The sequence below is a fragment of the Amblyraja radiata genome, chromosome 33 (genome assembly GCF_010909765.2).
Source record: "Amblyraja radiata isolate CabotCenter1 chromosome 33, sAmbRad1.1.pri, whole genome shotgun sequence".
In the NCBI taxonomy this organism is placed as follows: domain Eukaryota; kingdom Metazoa; phylum Chordata; class Chondrichthyes; order Rajiformes; family Rajidae; genus Amblyraja; species Amblyraja radiata.
In genome coordinates, this window is record NC_045988.1 from 27781725 (window position 1) to 27793771 (window position 12047).

At 46.1% G+C, this 12047-nt stretch overlaps 1 protein-coding gene across 2 annotated transcripts in view; it reads left to right on the plus strand.

Annotated features, from left to right (window-relative positions):
• The window catches only part of acad8 (acyl-CoA dehydrogenase family member 8), an 85332-nt gene extending 73582 nt beyond the window's left edge, over window positions 1-11750 (plus strand). Inside the window, exons 9-11 of one of the 2 annotated variants that reach the window (XM_033049849.1) lie at window positions 2395-2547; window positions 5505-5607; window positions 11276-11750. In XM_033049849.1, coding sequence (XP_032905740.1) covers window positions 2395-2547; window positions 5505-5607; window positions 11276-11328 — 309 coding nt within the window. In that variant the 3' untranslated portion in view covers window positions 11329-11750. The remainder of the gene's footprint in view (window positions 1-2394; window positions 2548-5504; window positions 5608-11275) is intronic. The other variant, XM_033049850.1, reaches the window with a different exon arrangement.
• The last annotated feature ends 297 nt before the right edge of the window (window positions 11751-12047 follow it).

Genomic DNA, 12047 nt, shown 5'->3' on the forward strand with positions numbered 1-12047 from the left:
TTTGAAAGTTGAGTCACAGGTAGATAAGTTGGTCAAAAAGGCTTTTGGCACTTTGGCCTTCATCAGTCAGAGTATTGAGTATAGAAATTGGGAAGTCATGTTGCAGTTGTATAAGACGTTGGTGAGACCACATTTAGAATATTGCATTCTGTTCTGGGCACTATGCTATAGGAAAGATATTGTCAAGCTTGAAAGGGTTCAGAAAAGATTTACGGGGATGTTGCTAGGACTAGAGGGTGTGAGCTATAGGGAGAGATTGAGTAGGCTAGGTCTCTATTCCATGGAGCGCAAGAAGATCAGGGGGATCTTATAGAGGTGTATAAGATCATGAGAGGAACAGATCGGGTAGATGCACAGAGTCTTTTGTCCAGAGTAGGGGAATCGAGGACCAGAGGACATAGATTGAAGCTGAAGGGGAAAAGATTTAATAGGAATCTGAGGGGTAACTTTTTCACACAAAGGGTGGTGGGGGTGGGTGTATGGAACAAGCTGCCAGAGGAGGTAGTTGAGGCTGTGACTATCCCACTGTTTAAGAAACAGTTAGACAGATACATGGATAGGACATGTTTGGAGGGATATGGGCCAACACAGGCAAGTGGGACTAGTGAAGCTGGGACATTGTTGGCCGGTGTGGGCAAGTTGGGCCGAAGGGCCTGTTTTCACACTGTATCACTCTATGACAATCTCCACCGCCCTACCCTCATCGATTACCTTCAGCACCTCCTCAAAAACCTTGATCAAGTTAGTAAGACACGACGGGCTGTGTACATGCTGTTTACATACTATGCGGACTCTCCATAATTAGCCCATTCTCCTCCAAATGGGAATAAATCCTATCTCAAAGAATTCTCTCCAATAGTTTCCCTACTAATGTCAGGCACGACGGTCTATTGTTTCATGGATTCTTTCTACCTACAGTACGTATCACATTTCTTTGTTTAACTTCTTTAAGCTCTATAAGAATGGTTAAGCTGCAATTTTGGTCACCCAATTACAGGAAAGATGTGGTGACTTTTGAAAGGATGCAGTTTCCCAGAATAACGTCTGGATTAGGGGTATTAGCTATGAGTGGGTTGGACAACTTAGATTGTATTTTCTGGAATGCCTGATGTTGAGGGGAGACCTAATAAAAGTAGATAAAATCAGGGGAGGCATAGGCAGCGTAGATTTCTTTTCCTGGGTGGAAATGTAAAAGACTAGAGGGCATAGCTTTTTACTGAGGGGGCAAGGTTTAATGGAGATAGTGGGACGTTTTTTATACAGAGTGGTCGGTGCCTGGAACACTCGGCCAAGGGTGATGGAGGCAGATACGATGATGGTGTTTAAGAGGCTTTTGGATAGGCACGTGGATAGGGATATGGATTATGTACAGGCAAAGGAGATTAGTTTAGCTTGCTATCATGTTCAGCACAGGCATTGTGGGCCAAAGGGCATGTGCTGTAGGTTTAAGTTCATTAGTAACACAGGTACAGTGAAAACTTTGTTTTGCATGCTATTCAAACATAACAGATATACCATACATAAATATAATCAAGTCAAATTCAAGTACAGTAGTTTAGAGATACAGCGTGGAAACAGGCGTTTCGGCCCACCGAGTCTGCGCAGACCAACAATCACCCATTTAGTTTAGTTCAGAGTACATAGAGCAAAGGAAAAGAAACAGAATGCAGAATATAGTTCTCAGCATTGTAGCACATCAGTTGCATAGATAAAGTTCAATGTCCTCAATGGGGTAGAGACAGTACTTTTCCTATATGTAGAAACAATGAATTGCAGATGCTAATTTATACTAAAGATGGACATAAAGTGCTGGAGTAACTCAGCAGGCCAGGCAGTTGGAGAAAAAAGATCGATGATGTTTCGGGTCCGGACCCTTCTTCAAACTTAAAGTGGGGGGGGGAATAACTGGAGCTGAGAAAAGACCAGAACAAATCAGGGCCAGAAACAGATGATCTCAGGCAGGGTGGTTCCCTTGCAGGCTAATTGTTGGCTAGAGGCGGTGTAATAACAAAAGGAATACACCGTGGTGAACTGTGGAACTAGGTTAAACTACTGGGCTGGGGAAAGGGAGGAGGGGAATCTTAGTACAAGTTACTTAAAATGAGAAAATTCAGTGTTCATACCGCCAGGTAAGCTACGCAAGTGAAATATGTGCTGTTCCTCCAATCTGCGTGTGGCCTCACTCTGCCAATGGAGGAGGCCCAGGACAGAAAGGTCAGTATGGGAAGGGGAGTTAAAATGGTTAGCAACTGGGAGATCCAGTAGGCCCTAGCTGACCGGTTACCAAGTCTATGTTTGGGTTCACCGATGGTCAGGAGCCCACATTGGGAACACCTGATGCTGAAGATGTTAGAGGAAGTATATGTACCTTTCCTATGTTCTACCTTCTTTCAGTACCTGCAGTTCAAGCTGGCTGAAATGGCGACCGGACTGGTGGCATCCCGTTTGATGGTACGCAACGCCGCAGCGGCGCTCCAGGAGGCTCGGCAGGATGCCGTGGCCCTCTGTGCCATGGCCAAACTATTTGCAACGGATGAATGTTTCACAGTGAGTATAGAGTATCCCCACCTCTGATCAAGGATAATGACAAATCAAGCAAAGCAACAACACTCAAGTCCAAGCTTGTATATCATACACTTGAAGAACAGGACTCGAGGATTGTGAATTTGTGCAACTACCCAGTTATTTACCCTTGGGGGTGAGGCTGCAGCTAGAAATCTGGCATTAAAACAGGACACGTGGATTAATAGTCAAGTTGTGTTTATTGTCATGTGCACGTACAGTGATTCACAGATACAATGAGAAACCTTGCCTGCAGCAACAACACAGGCACAGAGACTCAGACAACACATTCAAATATACATAAATTATGTAAGACAGCAAAATGACTGCAAAAAAACTAGAAATTAGTATAACCATACAATTAGAAAAACATCCATTGTGTATTTGCAGAGGTTGTGCAGGTCAGTTCAAGAACCTGATGGGTGCACAGAAGTAGCTGTTCCTGAACCTGGTGCTGTGGGACTTCAGGCCTCTGTACGTCCTGCCCAACAGTAGCAGTGAGAAGGGCGCACGACTGAATGGTGGTGAACCCCAGCCCCAACTATTGATGCGTCTTCACCTTCACTGGCTAAAAACTCCACTGGCACGCACAGTTGTCTTGACTACATCTCCTCCCACCCTGCCTCTTGCAATGATGCTTACTCCTTCCTCACTCAATTGCCCATCTCTGCTCCCTAGATGAGGCTCCACTGTAGCACATCCAAGATGTCCTCTTTCTAAATCTAGTTTCCCCCCCTGTTGTGGATGGAACCCTCACCTGTGTCTTCTCTGTTCTCCACTGTTCTACTCTCACTACCCCAACCCCCAAAGGAAACAAGGATAGAGTTTCCCTGGTCTTCACCTTTCATCTTTCACCCCATCAGCAACGACATTCAACACATCATTCTGTGATATTTCCTCCACTTTCCACTAATCCTGCTGCACGTCACATCTTTTCATCCCCACACCTTTCAGTAGAGACCACTCTCTGCAACTGCTTGGCTCGCTCATCCCTTTCCACCCAACCCGCCCCTCCCCAAGTACTTTACCCTCCAACTGCAAGAGATGTACCTGCGGTTTCTCACTTCCATCCAGGAACCCTAGCAGCCTTTCCAGGTGAGACAGAGGTTGACATGCACCTTCTCTAACGTCATCTACTGCTTCAATGCTCCAATGAGGCCTCCTTTACATCAACGAGATCAAGCATAGACTTAGTGACCATTATGCCAAACACTTGTGCTAGGTCCGCCAAGGGCTGCTGGATCTCCCGGTGGCTAACCATTTTCACTCCCCTTCCTCATCACCTTTCTGTCCTTGGCCTCCTCATCCATTGGCAGAGTGAGGCCACACACACACTGCAGAAACCATGTTCCTGTGTAGTTTACAAACCAAATGTGTGAACATCGAATTCTCCAATTTCAAGTAATACTCCTTTAACGCCTCTTTCCTCCCCCAACCACTCCTCCTCCCCCAACCATCCTGGAGCACCCACATTTTTCCCACCACCCTATCATCCTGCTCTTTTCCCCTCATTCTTACGCTCATCTCCCACCGCTCTCATCTCCAAGTCCCTCATTTCTGTTTTATCCTCCCCCTTTCACCCTTTCCCTTTTCACCCCTATCCCTCCCTCCAGCTTTACATTTCACTCCTCCTCTTCTTTCCTTATCTGGCACCCTTTGCCTCCTTCTCACCCCTCGCTTTGTCACTTACTCCACCCATCTGTCAATCATTCCACTATCGCCTGTATCCACCTATCACTCTCCATGCTTTGTCCCACCCTTGCTTCCCTTTTCCAGGTTTCTCCCTCGATTCCATCAGAAGAAGGGTCCCAACCTGAAACATTGTCTGTCCATTCCCTTCACAGATACTGCCTGACCTGCTGAGTTCCTCCAGCACTTTGTGTTTTTTCTTTTAGTTCCTGTGTCTGATTTAAAAATGCATCGTTAATGTTGAATTGTATTTCTTTGATCTTTATTATAAAAGTGTCCAATTGTACACTTGCATTATTCTTTACCTGCCATTTGTTCATTGATTGGACAAGTGGATGGATAGGAAAGATTGAGAGGGATATTGGCCAAATGTGAACAAATGAGACTAGTGTTGATAGGGCATCTTGGTCAGCATGGACAAGTTAGGCCAATTTGCGCGCTCCATGATTCCATAAAGCTCGAACAGCAGCATAATATCCTCCGACCTTAAAATTCACACACTACACCACACAATATGGACCATCTCCAAAATGCTATACAGATACCTGTCTAAAATATTCTATGAGCACTCTGCAGTCCCTCAATCTTTATCGTCAAGAAGGACATGGGCAACAGATATGTGGGAGTGGGAACGCCTGGCATGTTTCCTTCCTAGCCGTGCACCATCCTGGCTTGTAAATCTGACAACATTCCTTCATCATTGCGGTTGTGACGTTTGGAGCTCTCCAGCCACCAACTCAGTTGCTGTACTTTCGTTAAAAAGACTGGGACCATTCATGAAGATGGACTGCATCTTCGCAAGGGCAAGTTGGAGAATTAAATCCTCGCCTTTTCAGCAATGCCCGTTCCCTGAAGTTAATTAATATTAAAAAAGAATGGGTGTCTTTCAGCTCAGATGTACCGTTCTGATTATTGCCTCTTTGAACACACCATCTCATGCAAATGGTGATAGGAAACTGGCCCTGGAACCAGTTCCCAACTCCTGACAACCTGCTAAATATCAAGGAGATGTGCAGTCTAGAGATCATTGCACTGAGAAACTGAAGTCATTATATCACCAACTATTTAAAATCTTGCAGTGTTTTTTGGTCAGATTTTCAGGTCATTTGTGCCTAATTTCTCTATCACACATTTAGGATTTTTAAGTAACTGAACTAAATAGCTGTTCTGTGTTGCAGTCTCTCAACACTACAACCTGCATGAATGTACATCTTCAGCAAAACCACGTGTTGTTAACGTCCTGTCTCCCACAGATCTGTAACCAGGCGCTGCAGATGCACGGTGGCTACGGCTACCTGAAGGATTATGCGGTTCAGCAGTTTATGCGTGATATCAGGGTACATCAGATCCTAGAGGGTAAGCACCACTGCCCACACCTTGGTTTACTTTTCATTTCATTGAGATATCATGTGCTGTTTGGACAGAATATCAGAGTGAGAAAAGAATGAACATATATGAGCTCTGGCCTGAGCCTGCCTCAGATGATCAATCCCTGACCTGTTTCTTTCCCTAATGCTTGGCCTGCAGTCTGCCTCCGTCATTCCGTTTTCTGGACCGTGACTGCGGCCAGTGCATGGGTTTTCCTGACTGATGACAGTTTTGCCAGCGCTAGAAAGCCATTCTTGGTCAAGTGGTGCCAAGGAGCTGCAGATACTGCAATCTTGAACAAAACATAAAGTGCTGGAGGAACTCAGTGGGTCAGGCAGCATCTAAGGAGGAAATGCATAGATGACATGTTGGGTCAGGTCCCTTCTTTGCCCTTCTTCAAATATTTTGATGCTAAGGGTATTAACACTTCACCTCTGGCATTTTAGGCTAATGTTTACTGTTAGAGTAAGAGCTAAGACTATGATCACACAGGAAAAGTAATACAGATGTGGCGGGATAATGTAGTCAGAGGAACAGATACTGATTTCTGCAACCATAACCACGTCCTGATGACTGTGTTAACATCTCCTTGTGCTGGTAAAATCCTCCATGTCCTCCAGAGATGCTGCCCATCCCGTTGAGTTACACCAGCACTTTGTTTGTTTGTGACGTGTGCGGACACGGCGCCGACAGACAAGAAGCCGAAGCCAAAGAACCGAACAGAAACGAGGCCGAAACGCCAACTAACCGAAAGGCTGCGTCGACTAAAAGCAAACTTACCGAATGGCCACTCAGTCTAAACGCTACCTACCCGAAAAGGCGGCGTCGCCTACAGACCAAAGGACCGACTGCCGCTCAACAGAAAAGTCCAATAACAGACTTGACGTTGCCGGTGGGCGTGACTTGTCATCGATTGGTCCAGACCCCCGCGTCCATCACATCACTGTGAAGGCATGATAATTGTCCCAAACCTCCGCTCCACCCGACCCGCAGAGAGGGTGGCTGTGGGAGAGTGGGGGCTGTGAGGGATGCGCACCTTCGGCCCCTTTCAACTTGGTGCTTGGGTTCAGATTGCCCAGTCACCTATGGCTTGTGTGGGAAAATGACCCTCACGCTCCCGTCTCCCCCTTCTCTCTCCCCTCTTCTCTCTCTCCCCCTCTCTCTCTCCCTTCTCTCTCTCCCTTCTCTTTCCTCCACTCTTTCTCCCTTCTCTCTCTCTCCCTTCTCTCTCTCTCCCTTCTCTCTCTCTCCCTTCTCTCTCCCTTCTCTCTCTCTCTCCCCCTTCTCTTTCTCTCTCTCCCCCTTCTCTTTCTCTCTCTCCCCCTTCTTTCTCTCCCTTTTCTCTCTCTCTCCCCCTTTTCTCTCCCTCTCCCCCTTCTGTCCCCCTTCTCTCTCTCCCCTTCTCTCTCTCTCCCCCCTTCTCTCTCTCACCCTTCTCCCCCTCCCCCTCTCTCCCTTCTCTCTCCCCTTCTCTCCCCCTTCTCTCTCTCCCCCTTCTCTCTCTCCTCCGTCTCCACCCGCGGGAGCGTCCCACAGTCATCGGACCCCAACCTCCACACCAGGGTGATCTCCCCCCCCCCCCCCCCCCCCCCCCTCCAACCCCCGGTCTTTGACACCCACATCAGGGTGATTCACCCCGGCCGCGGGGCAGACGGTTTATTTATTACCGTCTCGGTGTTTGCGGAACGCACCCAAGCTCCCATGCACAAAACAGGCAGCATCTCTGGAGAGAAGGAATGGGTGACGTTTCGTGCCGCGACCATTCTTCAGAGTGCGTCTGAAGGGTCTCGACCCGAAACACCACCCATTTCTTCTCTCCAGAGATGCTGCCTCTTCAGCTGAGTTACTCCAGCATTTTGTGTCCATCTTTGGTGTGACAGTTGTGTCATGTCATCGGCTTTGTGTATTGCGCGCCTAGGAGAGGCGCTGTACATGCCGCTTGCATCTATTCAAACAAGTGCACTCAAATTGAAATCCCACATCTTTGTGAGGGAGGGATGGAATGGATGTAATCACCAGCTAAAACAAAGGCCGTTAGAACAGGGAAATAATGCCACCAGTTAATTAACCATGTTCCCGAATGTAAGAACGATTTATACATGTAATACATGATATCCATTTATACATGGTTAATTAACTGGTGTATATCATGTATTACAAGTATAAATCGTATAAATAGTAACGGCATAAATAATAGTAATGATAGTAATGATAGTAATAAATAATAGTAAAGTATAAATAATAATGAGATGAGGAACAGTCACTACACACGGTTGATCAAGAACGATGGGGATTGATTTTTCTATCATCGTAGCCGTCGCCGCTCCAGCTCGCAAGCAGGCTGGCGTGCCGTTTACTACTGCTGGTTAAGCCATGGAATAATAGGCTACCGGTCTTTCCTTCCCCCCCCCCTCCCCCCAAATGTTCTTGAGCCATGACCCCGGTTGCAAACCCCTTTGATTCATTTACATAGAGTTGAAAGGGCTTTTTATAATTTGGCAATCCCAGAAACAGAGCAGTAACCATAGTTCTTCAGATCTCTAAACGCCTGGTCTCTTTCTGCAGTCCATTCTATTCTGGAGGGTTCAGTCTGCAAGGTGGTTGAACACAATGCTGCATCTAGTTCCCTGTAGTCATGGATCCATTGTCTGCAGTAACCCAGTAAGAAGTAGAGAATGTGCTCCTTTGTCTTCGGGACCGGGATGTTCTCTACTTTTCCAAGTTCTTTCTTTTCCAAGTCTCCTTCTAACTTCCTGCAGCTGGAATCCCAGATACTGTACTCTAGGCAGGCAGAACTGCAATTTTTCCTGGGATACTATATGCCCACTTTTTGCCAAATGTTGCAGCAATTGCAGTCTTCTTTACAATTGGGACCTATTACAGAGGCTACCTAAAGATCATCAGCGTACTGGATCAAAGTAGACCTCTCCGATAATTGGTATGTCTCAAGGTGATTTTTCACTGCTGCTGCATATACAGCCAGCTTTCAGTATACTCCTGGGGTAGCCTAGTCCAGGTGTATTGTTGATCTTTGTAGGTAAAAGCAAACAGGAACTGGCTGTCTTTGTGCAGAGGTATGGAGAAAAAGGCCGAACATAGGTCAACTACTGTAAAGCTTGTATGGATGACAGAATTATATTGGTGTCAGGTACTAGGGTGGCGATAGGGATCACTATTTTGTTAATAGCTCTAAGGCCCTGGACAAAGCGGCATATTAATTTTGACTCCACACTTTCGGGATTGGCTGAATAGAAGTATTACACGGACTTTGCGTTTTCACCAATACTCCTTGTTGTAATAAAGACACGGCAGGGCGACGGCCTTTTTTAAAGTCACTTTATGTTCGGGCTGAACGCACTCGCCCTACATGGTTCTTATGCTTTGTCCATAGGTCAGAGGGTACTTTGATCAGAGCCATTGGTAACCTTGGCAGATCCTCAGTAGGTGGCTGTTGCTTTTCAAAAATAGTACCCCATCCCTTTCTGACCCATGTGATTTTTCCTTCTGCATCATTAAAGAAGTCAATCTGGACCTCTCCTTCTTCCATTGGCAACTTTAAAACATGAATTGAACGTTTGTCCTTCAGCCTCTTTATCATCCCTCCTATTTCCTTCGCTGCTGCTGGAGGTCTAGTAGCTATGGTCAAGTGTGACTCAGAGGTGTCTCCCATCTTAATCACTTTCATTTTGAGAGGGGTGGACCATTATTCCTGATCCCAAAGAACAAATAAGGGGTCACTGTTAATTGTTTGAGTTTATTCAACCAGGGGGAGGCTTTTTCCTGGTACCCGGAATTAGGGAGGCAGGTATATAATGCCATGCAATGTTCGCTTATGCTCTTGGCTGGTTTCGACAAGATACTGTAAATACTGGCCTGTTAGATCCTACACTCTTTGCAGCACACAATGGAGTTGGCTCACCAATAGACTGTACGGATTGCTAAACGTAGCTTGAGCTTACGTTTGTAAAATGCTGGCAGTGACTCTAAGCTGCTGCGATTGCCACAGAGGCAGTGTTTAAGTAAGAACTGCAGATGGTGGAAAAATCGAAGGTAGACAAAAAAGCTGGAGAAACGCACCGGGTGAGGCAGCATCTATGGAACGAAGGAATAGGCAACGTTTCGGGTCGAGACCCTTCTTCAGATTGATGTCGGGGGGGGGGGGGGGGGATGAAAGGAAGAGGCAGAGACAGTAGGCTGTGGGAGAGCTGGGAAGGGGAGGGGAAGGAAGGAGAAAGCAAGGACTACCTGAAATTGGAGAAGTCAATGTTCATACCGTTGGGGTGTGAACTACCCAAGCGAAATATCAGGTGCTGTTCCTCCAATTTGCGATGGGACTCACTCTTGCCATGGAGGAGGCCAAGGACAGAAAGGTCGGATTGGGAATGGGAGGGGGAGGTGAAGTGCTGAACCACCAGGAGATTTGTGGAATTCCCTACCACAGAGGGCTGTGGAGGCCAAATCACTGGATGGATTTAAGAGAGAGTTAGATAGAGCTCTGGGGGCCAGTGGAATCAAGGGATATGGGGAGAAGGCAGGCACGGGTTATTGATTGGGGACGATCAGCCATGATCACAATGAATGGCGGTGCTGTCTCGAAGGGCCGAATGGCCTCCTCCTGCACCTATTTTCTATGTTTCTATGAGATCAGGTTGGTTATTGCAAACTGAGCGGAGGTGTTGGGTTGAAGCGATCGCCAAGCCTCCACTTGGTCTCACCGATGTATAGCAGTTGACACCTGGAACAGCGGATGCAATAGATGAGGTTGGAGGAGGTGCAGGTGAACCTCTGTTTCACCTGGAAAGACTGCTTGGGTCCTTGGATGGAGGCGAGGGGGGAGGTAAAGCGACAAGTGTAGCATTTCCTGCGGTTGAAAGGGAAAGTACAACGGGAGGGGGTGGTTTGGGTGGGAAGGGATGAATTGACCAGGGAGTTACGGAGGTCTCTACGGAAAGCAGAAAGGGGAGGAGATGGGAAGATGTGGCCAATGGTGGGATGGAGGTGGCGAAAACGTCGGAGGATTATATGTTGTATGTGACGGCTGGTAGGGTGGAAGGTGAGAACAAGTGGGACTCAGTCCTTGTTACGAGTGGGGTGATGGGGACCCAGCTTGACACTCCATCTACTATTGTAATCAAGCATCCTGTAACTTTCCACTGAGAAACAGGCTTCCCAGACAAGAGAAAAGCAGGTACAATGTTAATTCTAGAAGGGATAATGCATCTGAAACTTATTTTGCCAAATTCCCATGATCATCTGCACCTGGTCCACGAGAGATGCCATTTGCCACATCCACGCTCCCTTTTGTTACCTTGTTTAATTCCGATCAAAATTAAGTAAGAAAGGATTTTATTTTTTTCTTCTACAAGGGGCAAGCATTAATAGGAACCTGAGGGGCATCTTTTTCCCTCAGAGGGTGGTGGGTGTATGGAATGAGCTCCCAGAGTAATTGAGGCAGTGGTACAGGTACATGGATGGGAAAAGTTCTGAGGGATATGGGCAAAATGCAGGCATATGGGATTAGCTTAGACAAGGCATCTTCGTCGACATGGACATATTAGGCCATAGGGCCTGTTTCTTTGCTGAATGATTCTCTGAATGTTGTACCAAGCCTCATTGTCTTGATGAGTAAAAGTAATATTTTTTTTGCTTCCTGTAGGTACCAATGAAGTGATGCGAATGCTCATCTCTCGAAACCTGTTGCATGACTGATTCCACTGTGAACATGTACAGTTGTGCAAAGTGGAAGCAATTCACTGTCAGTTATCATGTAAAAAGTCAAACACCAGCTGCATACAATATATTTATAGAAGGATTCAACATCAAATATTAATATTACAGAGCTGCATCTCCAAAGAAAACTACTCCTGCTCTCCAGAGAAAGGTACTTGACCAGTTGGATGTAGTCAGTTTCCGTCCTGTTTACTCCTTAGCTGTATCACCACAGTAATGTTCAGCACTTCCAATCCACATACAGACCGGAAAGGTAAAATATAACAGCTCGTGTTGTGTTTGTGAGTGTAGATTGGAGCTGTCATTGTACATTGGACCACTAACAGTTAGCACCATTGGAACTTTTAATTACTTCAGATATTGAATATTTGGAGTGGTCTAATAAAATATTAAAAATCATTTATTTTCCTTTGATTTACTTTTAGTAACATCTACTTTTGCTTTGTTTTTGTTGCTGCTGTGTTTTAATGCACAAATTAAAATTGAATCACTTATGAAATGGATTTACAAAAAAAAAATCATGCTTGACAAATTTCTGAAATAAGGATGTAACCAATGGAATCAATGTGGAGAACAGTATTGAACTTCCACAAGGCTGTCAGCAACGTTTCAGTAAGAAAGCAGTGTGCAATATTAAAGTACATGGGAGGTGCTGACTTGGATGGAGAACTGGTTAGCAGGTGGAAATACTGCTATAA